This window comes from Plectropomus leopardus, chromosome 1 (assembly GCF_008729295.1).
Source record: "Plectropomus leopardus isolate mb chromosome 1, YSFRI_Pleo_2.0, whole genome shotgun sequence".
NCBI lineage: Eukaryota > Metazoa > Chordata > Actinopteri > Perciformes > Serranidae > Plectropomus > Plectropomus leopardus.
In genome coordinates this window covers 26,254,865-26,269,901 of record NC_056463.1, presented here as the reverse complement: position 1 = coordinate 26,269,901, position 15,037 = coordinate 26,254,865, and the positions used below count along the sequence as shown (strand labels likewise).

General features: G+C 38.8%; 1 protein-coding gene across 1 annotated transcript in view; it reads right to left on the bottom strand.

Moving 5' to 3' along the window:
• Window positions 1–15,037, bottom strand: part of LOC121943399 (MAM domain-containing glycosylphosphatidylinositol anchor protein 1) — a 203,372-nt gene that overhangs the window by 13,252 nt on the left and 175,083 nt on the right. The window contains exon 16 of the mRNA XM_042486927.1: window positions 14,793–14,923. Coding sequence (XP_042342861.1) covers window positions 14,793–14,923 — 131 coding nt within the window. The remainder of the gene's footprint in view (window positions 1–14,792; window positions 14,924–15,037) is intronic.

The window sequence follows — 15,037 nt, the reverse complement described above, 5'->3', positions numbered from 1 at the left end:
ATTGGCAAGACTGCAGAAGTGAGACAGATGGTAGTTCTATGGACAATAAAGACATTCAGCAACAGCAATCGTTGAAGATAAAATGATTGACAATTTTAAACATGTATGGGCAGCTCAAACAAAAGCATTTAGTTTTTCCTAAAGATGCAACAAACCCAAAATCAAAAGTAGAAAAACTCATACAGTGGCGGATCACATTTCATGAATTTACAACTTGAACGTACACAGGCTGTAATCACAGCCAACGGGCAGTAAACAGTTTAAATTCTAATGCTCCCTTATCGGTTGGCTCTACCACTGTTTACAATAAAAGCCTTGTATTAATGCAAGCCATCGGCTGGGCTACAGCGCTTTGAGAAAGGCAGGAAAGGAAGCTGTTCTCAAAAACATCATTACTTTTGTTGGATAGAGCACAAAGAGAGGGGAAATGCAGAGACGAGTGGCAACACCTCAAAGGCCTTCAGTGTATGCAGTCAGTGAGCTGTGCACAGGACTAGAAAGTTTGTGTTCTCCATGGACATGCTCTCTACATGAAGCAGAAATGAAACAAGCATCAATATGCAGTCACTCCTGCACTATGTGGAACAAAACAACATTTACTTCAAAAAGCAATCCTCTGCGAATTCTTCTGAGTTATAAAATCATATGTGTGTTGTTCAAAGGGAAATTTTGAGATAAAAGATAATGGACATGATGAGGTTATCACTGTTTCTTTTTCTTGGGAGTTTAGGTTAATGGTTTCTTTAAATGCAGAGATAAAGAATCAACATTAAACTGCAAAGCACTGTACTCAACGATTCTGCTTCAGGCCAGTTAATAGAGGTTTATTCTGCAAACTGTATGATAACAGTGGTGTAGAACCTCATTGGTTAAAAATGCAGTACCGTGGGTTGAAATCACATGAGGAGACAATTCTGAAAAGGTCTACATGTGTCACCTGACCTGGATTCACTGTCTTCCTCCTGACCCCTGATTTAACCCAGTATGGACTTTACTCGACTTTGGTAAAGAGGCCTTGGAATGAATGTAGCAGGACTGACATTTAATATTACCAGATTTCCAAACCTCTTTGAAAAGATCACAGAGAAACAATAACACAGAGACAGAACGGCGTGTAGAGTGGGTGAAACTGAAACTTAAAGGGGCACTCGACTACTTTTTCAGTACATGTTAAAGAAAATTAAGTAGTCAAAGGCAGTACTACTCAGCTGGTAACAAACATTGTATGTCTTCTGTGGTTCTGGAGAAGCTTTTTCATGTCTAAGAAAATAACCCTGATGATGTCAAAAGCATCATTGCCACTGTTGCCATCTAAGCTTTTTGGAGTCAGAGTCATATCTGGATGATAGGTTGGAGCTGTGAAGGAGTGAGGGGTAGATCTGACTCATAGACTGCAGTGATGCCTGGCAGACAGCCTGATACTGCAGCCCTGCCCTTGAATATGAGTAAATTTGGGTCTCAATAAAATGTAAAAGGCTGATTTATAAAAAATAAATAAATAAATAAATCACCCTGAATACAATTGTTATGACAGTGAAATTCCGTTGTAGACACCAATTTTTTTTTGGAACCAGACTGTAAACATAAAATTGGAAATTTAAAATGGGGGTCAATTGGGATTTACTCAGTTTTGGAGCCAGCCTCAAGTGGCCATTCCATAAACTGCGTTTTTTGGCACTTTGGCATTGGCTTCAATTTTTAAGCCATGGAGGATGCTGCTTGGCATTTAAATGGCAGGGAGAGTCTAACAAAAGAAATCAAGTTGCATTGTAGGAGGCGTAGGTTCCAATGTTTGTGGAGCTTGACTGAGGGTCGATCAGGATATCTTTGCTGATAGATTCTGTTACACTGATTTTGTCCAGGCTTTTTTGTGTACAATTATCTCTTACTGTCCCCAACTGTATGGAGTTGTAATACTAAATCAAAAGACTACTGGCTTAAGGTTTTTTGGTTGTAACATAATTCTAGGTGATTCTTCTGCAGACTCTGTTAACACTGACTATCAGAGATTGTGGAGACTGTGGAGCTTTGACTACTAGTAGCGCCGGCTTGTTTTGTTTGTATCCTGTGCACGCACAAGGCTGCACATGCCCAAAATGATGCAATTCACATTCTGCTATTGATTTTATGCTCTTCTGTTGATGGACAGTTCGTGAAGGTAACACATCAAACAAGGCAGCAATGCACTAACAACAAAGACAAAAAGGAGGACTAGCAATTAAATATCGATGTAAACAATGCAACATTTTAAATATTTTGAAAATCAGCTTTGGAAAGTCTAAATATAAACATTATCTTTGTTCATTTACGAGAAACTGCCATCTCGTATGAATGGGATCAATAAATGTATATTGAATGTTGACTGTAAATTCAGTAGACCAACATCAGACGTGACTTTTCCTGCTTCAAAGGGGTTATAGGTAATTTACATATACTGTAGCTGAAGCCCAACATTTTAAACAAAACACTTGTGACTAATCCATGTGCAACATGCTGTCTTTACAGTATTAGAACTTATGGAAATAAGCAATGAATATGGACAATGTTTGATGCCGTTTACCTACCAAAGGCTCCAAAACCTTGCATCATTTACTTGTAAAAGCACAGCAATGTCTAATACAATCATTTGCCTCCCAGCAGCGAAAACACAATCCCCGGTCATCTTTAACAGTCTTTTCCTCCATTAACATCACTAAGCAAGATTTTGAGATGCAGCGATCCACAGCAATTGGCAAAATAAACCTAATAGAACTGTTCTTCACAATTTCAAATTGTGGAAAAGAAGCTAAACAGCCAAACACAACAACAGCAATTGTGTCAGGTAATTCCCATTGTCAACAGCAGACAGCTCAATCATTATTATTGATTGTAAGGAAACCAGCACTCCCTGGAGACAGAGAGAGATAGTGAGGGAGAATGAGAGACGGATAGAGAATGAGGGAGGGCAGGGCAACTGGACAAAACATCCGCAACAGAGGGCAGTGGTGGGAGAGGCAGGGATGACATCTGAAAGAGAGTAGGGAGGATGGCAGAGGGAGAGAAATCAAGAGAGACAGACAGGTATATAGTCGAGAAATGGGGTTCACCCTTCATATTTCATTTCATCAGGCCCTTGGGGAGCTCAATACATAGCAGAAAGAAGTCAGAAAGAAGGAAAAGTGAGAGAAGGGGGAGAGAGAGTAACAAAGTATGTTTATCCGTTCACCTCCTCTGGCTGGTGCTGGGATCAAGGCTGCATGCTCTCTACATTATTTAACAACTCTATTTGTTACACAGCAGCTCTGTGTGTGTATGTGAGTGTTTGTAAGTGAGTGTGGGCAAGAAAGTGTTAAACAGATAGAGCAAACTGAAGAACTGAAATGCCTCGTAACAGTATTGTGAAGGGAAAATTACTAGAACCGGAATTTTAAATGATTAAAATAAATCTGAATTCTTTTTTTTCCCTTTTAGTGATTTCAGTTATTTTGGCTAGATTGTAGCATCCAAGGCCAGTCCTATACCCACAAAACTCTGTCCATGGGTGAGTGAGTGAGTGACTGACTGACCGAGTAATGAAGCTGAAGTACTGGTCAGTGTTACTGATGGTGTGATGTTGCTGTTTCCCATTGGCCGTTGTTTTTTTGAACATGGACTCCATCACAGGACATGGTGGACATGATGGACAGGCTGACAGACGCTAACAATCTGATATTACTCTAAAGTTATTCCTCATTCTCTGTAACCAGTGTAACATGGTAGCTTAATGGAAATAGAAAGCATGATAGCTCACTAGCCATCTGCGGTCCATGTGTCAGTTTTGGATGGTGGAGTGAGGATCACCTCATCAGTTTGGCTAAGGAACAGCCCTGCCTGTTAGACACAAGTCTTACATTTATTTAAACTTAATCAACTAATTTGTGTTACAATGTCAGAACAGGTGGCACTGCCCTTATAAAGAAAAGAAGAAATTAAAAATCTGATTGAAACTGAAGTTAATACTTCATGTTACAGTGTTGGACCAAGAGGCGCCGCAATGACAAGAATTTCCATTTGTTAATCAGCGCCAATAAGACAATTCACAAACTGGTGGTATCAGCAGAGCTTGGCTTTGATAGTGGCCAAAGGCAGCACAGCCTCCGCTGGTCACACTAGGACATTCATCCCCAGGTCGTACCGAGCTGCAGAGGGAGGATGTGTTCAATGATCAGAGGGTACAGATTCTGAGAAAACAGCTCCCCTCCACTATGTGACCGTGCCTAATGTTAAGTGTATTGTTCAACATGTATTTAGGCTACATTAACTTTTGGTTGTAGCGCAACAAGGCATCACATACACCTCTGGTTCCCAGCCTGGGACTTCCTGGCGCACTATGGTTGCCAAAGCTTCCCAGGGGAGCATAGACTGAATATAGAGTGGTGAAGTAATGAGTCCTAAAACGCGGAAGTCGTATAGCCTTTTTGCACCTCCAGTTCCCTCGTTTTAAAGTCTATTGGTTTTTTGAATGGGTTTTCAGTAAAATGCCTTCAATAAGGTCTGTGGTTAACACAGGCAAATGATATTGAGACATAATGCGGCACGGTGGCTTTGTGGTTAGCACTGTTGCCTCACAGCAAGAGGGTCCCTGGTTCAAATCCCAGTTGGAACAGGGTTCAGTCCGGGCAGGGGCCCTTCTGTGCGGAGTTTGCATGTTCTCCCCGTGTCTGCGTGGGTTCTCTCCGGGGTCTCTGGCTTCCTCCCACGGTCCAAAGACATGCTGCTTAGGTTGATTGGTGACTCTAAATTGCCCTTAGGTGTGATTGTGAGCATGTATGGTTGTCTGTCTATATGTGTCAGCCCTGCGATGGTCTGGCGAACTGTCCAGGGTGTACCCCGCCTTCCGCCCGATGACAGCTGGGATTGGCTCCAGCCCCCCCCGCGACCCTTGTGAGGACAAGCGGTTACGGAAGATGACTGATGACATGAATGATGATGACTGCTCCGCAACATAAAATACATCCGTATAAACCTGATTTTTTAACTTTTATGGTTTTACTCATCTTGAAAAAGTAGAAAAAGTAGACTTCTAACAAGTGACAAAATGGGACTACAGCACATTAAATGTCATTAAATTAAATGACATTAAATGTCATCACACTGACACAAACTCATTAAGCCCACTTGCCTGCCTTTATAGCTTTACAGAGTCACGCGGAGAGTTTCTGTCACTGAAGGTAGTTCTCATCACCCTGATGTTCGTTCAAGTATTTGTTTTTTATGATAAGTTCGGTTTTAGTGAGTTATTGAATTATAAAAAAGGAGGCTATTCTGCCATGACAGCCAATCTGTGCAACTCGCATTCAATGGAGCTGCTCAAGATTGGTTGGACGGGTGTTTGGGCGGGAACTCCCCCACCACGGATATCGCTTCTGCGCAGATGTGGGATCTCAATGACATCACCCTCCCAAGATGGCATCGCTCATATCTTGGATATTTTAACCTCACTTCAGCATAGCAGGGGTAAGTGGGAGTGTGTCGTCCATCTATATTCACAGTCTAGGGTTGTAAGGCCTTCTTTATTTTAAGGGGTGTTAAAAAAAACTATATCTAAAATAAAATGAACAGTAGGTCTATCTCAGCATTTCATTTATTTCTGTGAAGATGACTAAATGGAATTAATTTTTTTTTTTTAAGTTTAGATTAAAATTCAACATGTACTGTTTTTTTTTAAATCTCATGAGGCAAAGTGAGAACCTGAACACAAGGGGTGTTCACGGAGCCTTCAACCTGCTAAACAGCCTTGTCCTGTTGTAGAAAAGATTGCCAAGCAAAAGGAATTTCTAAAAAAAAGAAGCCTTTAAAGAATGTATGATAACAGATATATTGAATCCTATAATAAATTAGAACAAATATCAGGAAAACTATATTCACAGGAAATAATATGCTCAAAATGTATCATAATTGCTAACACAAACTTCATGCAGTAGGCATTTAGGTTAAAGCTAAAGTTCATCAGTTGTTCTCTATTGTTATTGTTAGCAATTTAATATAATATGAAATAACACTGAATTATGTTATCGGTTTACTCAATGATAGTAAAAAGATCCCTGAAGAAAAAAGGTTTATAACCACTGTACAGCAGAATATGAGATTTTAACCTAGTTTTGTTGCTTAAAGGGACAGTTCAACCTTAAATCAAAAACATTTTTTTCCTATCTTGAGTGCTATTAAGTAATCTAGATAGCACTCAAGATTTTTTTTTCTTAATTTAAATTATTATTTATCTATTAATCTAGATTTTTTTCGGCATTAGCTGCTAGTGTCGAAGATATCATAAGAGATGTCTGCTTTCTCTTGGATGTCATGGAAGTAGATGGCACTCCAGAGTGACGAGTTGGGATGAGAACATGTTGCTACAGCTACTGTATGGATTCATAGCACTACCAGGTAAGAGGAAATAGGAGGATATGTATTTTTTTGTGAACTGTCCTTTTAAACTCTTTGCGAGAGAAAATTATGTTGTGACAGAAATCGTTAACTAATCTGAACTAATAATATGCTGAGCATATGGTATTTATTTGGCATGCTAAACCTGTGGTTTACTTAATACTGCATATACCCTCAGTGGTTTTCAACAAAATTATGCCAGCATTATAATACAATGCAGGTTTTCCCTCCACCCAGAACACAGCAGCAGTTTTCACTTATTAGCAAGTGTTGAGCCAGAGACAGATCCTGTGATAAGCTGCAAACTACAGCAACCAGCAGACATTTTGACTTTCCATAGCAGGTAAAAGCACAGGTGATACAAATTTTATTAACAATGGATCAGTTCCATTAAGTTTCCTAGTAAGCCATGTCAGTGAGCCAGCATGCATTATACCACAACAGTGGAACAAGTTTACATGAAAGGCATTCAGTCATATAACTTGTACATCTATTAATTACACCTGTGCTTTTGTTGATATACCAAAATGTGAAAAGGGTCTACTGGACCTCAGTAGAACATGCTTGAGAAGCCCTACATTACTTAATATAATTAACAGTTAATATAGTAGTTAGTTAATAGTTTCCGGTACATACTTGGTCAAAGACACACAAACACAAACATGCGATGGATGTATGCATGCACAAATGTGAGAGAAAAGTGAGGGCACACAAAACCACATTCATACGCCCCCTGTGATGGAGTCGACAAGTGAAAAATAGTCATATATGAGGCAACCTTCAGTTGCCAAGGAGACAATCTCTCTCTTGCTTGCATGCATCCTTTCTCATTCATCCATCCTGCCTCACCTACCTCAGCCTGAGTCACGATACAAATGGAGGGATGAATATTTAAGATGCATTAAGTGCTTTATTGATGAGACAAACACACATTCACATCTCATTCCTACGTTGCACACCCTCTTTCTGTGCCTCTAAAACACTTCCCACTTGCTCACAAACACATGTACACGGTTCTCCTTGCTGTCGTCTACTTGACTGTATAATTCCTATTCATTACCAGCAGGTTATGGTGTCTGAACTAATTAAGCTGCCTTCTTTAACACTCCATAGACACAGTGTGGAAAGGACATGGCTCTCCCTGGTGTCTGCCTCTCATGGCACAGTGTGGGTAAACTATAAGTTTGTCGTGTGTGTCTATCAGCACATGTCTGCATGTCTCTATGCTGTGCTGAGTGGGTACGTTCTGTTTCAAGCTCTAGAGGTGATACCTTCAGACCTTTGATATACAATTTTTTCCCATTTGGTCCTGAACCTGCATCACTGACCTTGGTCTTCTCTGGTGATGCAGTCTCCTATTTTCCATTCCCCCCTACACACTAGTACTTACACATAAATGGAAAACATAAACAATTCAGGCTGCCTTAGTGTGGGGGTACGAATAAATTCTGTTAACACACTGGATGAACACTCAAGTGACTTGACAGGCGTTGACAAGAGTGTCTGTATCAGACACTTATATTTAATGTTTTTTTTAAAGACTTTTCAAGATTATTTTTAAGCCAAATTTAAGACTTTTGGACATCATATTTTATTTATTCAAGCATTGCAGGTAAGTATAAACACAAGTACGTGTTAGGATTATGTTTGTATGTTTGTTACATTTAGAGATTTTTAACATCAGAAATTTGGACTTTTATGCAAAACAACTTGGCTCATTTGACAAAAAGGAAATTTAAAGATGGATAACTTAAATTAAATAAAATGTTTGTGGCAATGAAAACCTCAAATTCACGATTATTTAATGACTTCTAAGGCCTAATGAACTCTGCCAGTTAAAACCCCGTCACTGGAAGTTATGTATCTTGAATTTAATCTCTCTCTCAGAATTAGCAACTGTAAGTAAAATTTTCACACTATTAATTCTGATTTAACTGAGTGCATCACATGAAAAGCAGCAGTATTTTGAGAGTCCTCAGCTTTAGGCAAGTGGGATTCAACACTTCTTTTAGACTTTTTTTTAATGCCACCCAATTACATTTAAGACCAATTTTAGACAAAAATTGAAATATTTTCTTGAAATAAAAAATAAACAATGACATTTAAACAATTACTTGCAGTTGGGGAATTTTTTTCCTAAATATTTATTGTAACATAAAATATGACTTTTGGGGGCATTAAGAAGAGACACAAGTTAACATTTATTTTAATCAAACTATTACCAATTAGTTTACAAGACTTTTGAAAGATTGATTTAAGACACTGTAATACCAATTAAGGCCTTACTTTAAGATTAATAAAGTTGATGCCTTTTAGGACTTTTTTAAGGATCTGTGGGAACCCGAACAAAATCTTTTGGACACACACACACACACACACACACACACACACCATCAGTCTGTACAGTACAGTAACATCAGTATGGTAGCTAATTACGCAGAAACATCTGAAAATGATGGTAGTTTGTGTATTAAGTGCATGTTTCTTTCCTCAATTTACACACTGTTTGGCATCAAGTCACACAGTCTCTTATTTTATGGCAAACGCATCATATGCGGAACAATATGGATTAGTAACTAATAAAATAAAAGAATTTAGACTAAACTAACACAGGCTTGATGATATACAGTACATAACAGTAAAACATAATAAATTAGCTAAAAATATAATACAGATCAGTAATGTCAAAAAGTGTGACTGGTTCAGAGATGACACCAAGTTAGCCTTGTGTAGGAGAACAAAAAGAGGCTGTTGTATTCTGAGTGTGTGTGTGTGTGTGTGTGTGTGTGTGTGTGTGTGTGTGTGTCTGTGTGTGCAGCAGGTGAAAACTTCAGTCCAACTGACTCATTAACATGCAAATACCATAAAACTTGCACTATATGATATCACAGAGGAGCCCTTAAACATACAGTATGCCCACTGTTTCAGACTTAATTTTCCCTTTAATGGTGAAAGAAACATGGTGCTGCAGAGGCATAGTTAATGAAGAGCAAATGCAGCCCCCAGCTAAGGCCTTCAGCCCACATTCATCATGGATTCAATTTCCCCCATGCACGTACAGAGAGTATCTGGAATCATTACAACACAACTAGCAGGCATCCCTTGCTCATAAATAAGCCTGTTAATTGACCTGTCATAGCTAATTGCTGCAGGGGATAGGAGACTAGAGCGTGTGTGTGTGTGTGTGTGTTTAAAGAAGAGTTTGCATGTGTGCATGTGTGTGGATCTAACACAGTGTTTATGCATGAAAATGTGAGTGTAAGATAACATAGACAGATATATGGAGAGAGAGAAGGTGTGTTAAGGGTGGTTAGTGTATGAACAGTTGAACACTCTCTTTCCTGGGTGTGTTGATTTTAGAGCCATTAGTCATCAGCCTTGAGACATGGGGGTGTGAAGTGGACCAGGGCAAGAATCGACCCAACTGGCCCGCCCGTCCCAGCACAGGGCCGGAGAAAAGAAAAGCAGAGACACAGAAAGCAGAAACAGAGAGAGATCGAGAAACACACACAGGAGGATAGAGGCACGCAAAACAAAACTCATCATCTTTTTCTTTTTTGCCCTCACTTTTTACCCTCTCAGCTGGGTTGAAAAAAAAATACACACTCATACACACACACGCACAAATAGATACAGTGAGGTAAAAAAAACAAACTGGGAAAATGAGTGAGAACGGAAGCATCATGTCCAGTCAGAAAGGAGGACTGAGTCATAAAGTTTACTCGGCCACATCCCAACAGGGAAGAGCTAACTGCAAGTGCAGCTGCCAAAGAGCCAGAGGGACCTCAATGATGTGTCAACAGACAGTGCTCAAACACAGGCGCTTCCTCTGTTATGTCTCCCAGTCCATTTTCTTCCACTATCAACTGAATGTGTACAGTAAACTTAAACTTTAAACTTCTGGTAAACTTCAACAAGAAGAAATTATAGCTCAGCTCAAATGAAGGAAGGTTGTACCCCACAAGCTTATTCTCTGACCAAGCTCATTTGAGCTCATTTGAGCTTGGTCAGAGATTTAGATATGAGAAATGTTTGCATCACTTCTTAATCGCATTAAACAAAGTTTAAAAGGGAGCAACATTAGTAAATAAATATCCTTGTATCAGCAAATAAAATATGACAAGCTGGGAATTTGCCCAGGTGGAAGCTTTCTGTACTCTCTTCTAGTTCACAAAATTCATGACTGGTTCGATGCAATACGTTGGTGTCACGGTTCAGCACGTTCTTTCATACAGCAAAAGTGTAAATGCCAAAAAAATAGCTTGATATAAAAAAAATTAATAACTAAATACATCACAAGTATGATCGTTTCTGACTTTAAACAGTGATGGAGCTATACCTGAGTGACTTATCTTCTGCGGTGTGTTTTTAGAAGCAACAAAATAATAAGAAGCAAATAAAAAACAGGAAGTAATCCTGTTTCTGAAATTGCTGGAAAAATGTCCTTGTTTTTTTTTGTTTTTTTTTTTTATGTTTTTAAACTTACATCATAATTTAGACTTTTTGTGAGGGAAAACTGAAATGCACTAAGTGTATTCATAAAAAACTATGTTTTCCACTAAAGAGTAGGGTCTCATATCTTTTGCTGCTGTTTGAATTAGTTGGGAAAGGCTGCCAAAATGCAGCAGGGATAACTGCTTGCTTCTTGTTTTCATCTAGATCCTCCAACTGACACACTGGGGTGACATTGGGAGTATTCCCGATTACCGTGGAACCTACTGTTGTGTAACAGATGTGGCATACCCTTGTTTCTTATCCACCAACAAGGTTTATGAGGCCCGTAGATTATCATAGGATCTCCTGTTTGTCGTCTTGTAACTTACTAACCATATTGCAACAAGTTAGCTCAGTGCAGCATGCCTCCCAGTGTGTCTCATTGGAGGAGAACATTTTGGTTTGGGGGAGGGGAGGGCAAGCAGCATTTTGCCTGTTACCTCATGAAGACTGCCTTGTTAAATGCAGCGGCACTGTGAATGTTATACTAAACACAATTCAATTTGTCTATTTCATTTTCCAAATGTAATAAAATATTCAACGCATCAGTGGGTTTGTAATGCATACCAGAGCCTCTTACCAAATGGTTGAATACAAATATGTGTATTTTTACAACCCTTCTCTTTTGCTCTTCAATCATATGCATTGTCTCACAGTGCGTTGGTTTCCAGAGTGTGCCTGTGCATTCAAACTATATTCAAATTAAAATGTACTTTTTACTTTTACTGAATGGCATACATGAATATAAACTCTGGCAAACAAAGTCCAACTCCTCAATAACATCCTGTATGCACTGATCCTTCTCTCTCTATACTGATAGTGATTCTGACACTGAACTCAGGGTATTGGTCGATACAGAGTACTGATCTCTTACAAGCGCTCTTTTTCTTTTCACTTCAAAACCTGTATACCTCTTTGAGGGGAAATAATTGGGATTATTCAGGTGATGCTGTAATTACACAACACTTCTTAAAGAGCAACTTAATAGCCCATTACAGCTTGGAAATATCAAATCCCATCATTCTTTGAAAAAATGTAAATGATATTATTGCAATTGGTTTTTGAAATTAACTTCTTATAGTTTTTTTTAAAGCAAGGAAAAGAGGTGTTTAATTTTGATTGGTCACATTTGGCTTACTTCTTACATGTTTGTTTGTTTTTTTTCTATAATATTATCTTTCTTGGACAGTGAGTAGCTACATAAGCATGCTATTTCTAGATCTTTCAAATCAGTGAGAAACCTTGTTCACTGTCCTGAGATCAGCACATTCTTGATGAAGCGAATAATCCTCTGGTTACTGTGTGGATGGGCTCGTTGCTGACATTCAGCAGAAAATGAGCTGAATGTTCACTCAAAGGTCCTCATTTATCAATATTCCCCTCAGTACGAAAATGTCAAAATGCTGTACCAACACTTATTTAACAAAAGAAAAATGCACCCAAGTCTCTCATTTAAAATCTTGAGGTTAATTTATATTTATCACATTTTTTCATTGCCTTCATTAGTACAACTTTTGTCACCAATTTGTGTGGCTTGATAAATAATAATGTGATGCCATATTGATTCCAGTGTGCAAGCACTCTCATTGTTTACATCCTGAGACGCAGGCACTGGCAGAGGCACAACAGGGCAGGTGCTTGCCAAAAGAGTGCTTGAGTTCTTTCTCTAACCTTGCCACCACTCTGCTGCTTAAAACCTTAATTTATGCCTAATGCCTGTTGATATTTTGCCAAGGAAAACAAGAAAAATGTTGGATATGTGTTTATATCACATATGGCAAAGATTCTGTGAGCTTAACAGAAGATTTATACTCGATGACTTTCTCAGGGTCTTTGGGGGTTTAAATGTCACCGTGGAGAATCTCCTGTGAAAATTTAATCAAATTTTCAGCAGAGTTAAGAGCCATTTTTTTTGGTATTCCCTCGAATCTTAACAGCCACAAGAGTATAAACCCCCTCCTGTTCTTTCTAGGCTGTAGTGAAGGCCTTCCTCTAGGGGAAAGACACCGAGAGAGGAAATGGCTGCAATAGATGAAACATCTCAGAGCTGAGATAGATGGCAGAAAAAGGGAATACAGTGATCATAATGTCACTCCATTTTTTTCCTTCCTCTTCCTCTTAGAGCAAGACAAAGCAGACCTGACAATGCTGTCAGCACATGAAGGAAATTAACCCTCAAGAGGTGAACATTGGAGGCTGATTCCAATTCAGAGGTTGAGGTCTTCCAACATCAAGCAAACAGTATTCAACTTGCAACAACTGACCCACTCATACCTTTAGACCAAGTTATGCCACATATCTCAGCTGCTTAGTGTGGCTGCAGGGCGAAGGGGTGGAGGGTGGGAGGGGGTGATGGCTTTATTGCTGTCTTTAGCTCTTAGTTTACATCCTTTGGTCTGTTGTATGTATGTTCATCTATAGCAACAGATATATTCCTTGAACACTATACTGCTGCACTGTGCACTTTCTTCACTGCTGTATTCAATGCTGTGCATGAAGGTGCTTATGTTTTTGGTGAACATTGAACTGAAATCATTCATTTGCATCTAATGAATTTAAACATCGTTAGCTCTTGAGTCGGCTAATGACATTTATGCTCAGTGTTTTATGGCACCCAAGAATTTATGGCAACTGGCATGCTGTTGTTGTGTTGAAAATAGGTAGGTAGATATTAGTTTCCTCAAACCTTAATCTGAACCAAACCTTTACCTTCACAGAACAACAAAAACGAGAGGGAAAAACTATTCAGCTAGGGAACAAACTTCGACATGATTGCTGCATGGCTTTTGCAACATACAAGTGAGACGAAGCAGCTGCTGGTAACTACTGCTGAAGCCAGTTCATCTGAATATTTGAAGGAGTTTTACAAACAAATCAATACATACTCCATCAGAAAAAAACAAAACTTAAATTTTTATTTAAATTGTTAAGCTAGGTGTGAAAAAACAAGTCCAAACATCAGGCACATTGGCAATATATTTTTTAGACAACACACTGAGTTGAATCATCTAGCCAGTTTTATGAAATATATACGAGTAAATGATAATCAAGATTTATTTTTGTTTGTTTTAGTACTAGAATTATTGCCTAGCGGTTGAATGCCTCTGCAAACCAGTCAAGTTGCACTTACAGTTGACATTTATGCCTGCACTAACATGGATGCTTCACACACATTTTCCCTCCAGCAGCATTGAAGATCTATCCAGTCAGTGTGTTTTCAAGGTGGACACCAAAGATTAGCGGCACCAATAGTATCAGACCAAATGTCTCTTCTTCTTTTCCTAAGTTACATTGAATAATGGCCAGAAAAATGTTATTGCAAAATATTATCATATGACCTTTGACCTTTTGTATAAAAAATTAATGGGTTAATATTTTTTTCATATTGGACATTTGTCTAAAATTTTGTAGTGTATGAATTAAATTGAATTGAAAGGCATGGCCAAAAATGTGTTTTGTGAGGTCATATTGACCTTGACCTTGGACCTATGACCACCCATTATAATTTTATCCATAAGTCCAATTGGATGCTTGTGCCAAATTTGAGGAAATACCCTGAAGAATATATGGAAGTATCACATTCACAATAAGACAGACCAGGTGACAGTGACCTTGACCACCAAAATCTAATCAATTTATTGTTAAGTCCAAGTGAATGTTAGTACCGACACTGAGTGCCTCCAGCCACAGCTATCACCAGCGTAGAGGCATAAAAGGGGAGAAATGAATGTAAAACAATTCATTTTTTGTGTGTATTTTTGTCTTTTTTTAAAAAAAAATCTGTGTGATTTGAACTTTGAGTTAGCTCCTGAAGTGTAAATATGAACAGCGCTTGCTTTATTGTTGCTTTTATAATTTGCTTTGTTGAGGAAAAGAGTAATTACCAAGTCATTTACCTGAAAAGGTCCACTGGGACTGATATCGAAGAATGCTTTCCTCCAGTCTGGCCCCTGATGACCAGATTTTGTCCACACCACCGAGTCCACAGAGGCAATGCTTCTCACTCTCAGAAGTACGTTTAGAGTGCCTGTGAAAAATATGCACACATGCATTCCCACAAGCACACAGCCACACACACAAACAGTACAGATCATTAGAAACTGTCAGTGAACTGTCAGCAAGCAAAGACAGAGAATTGAGT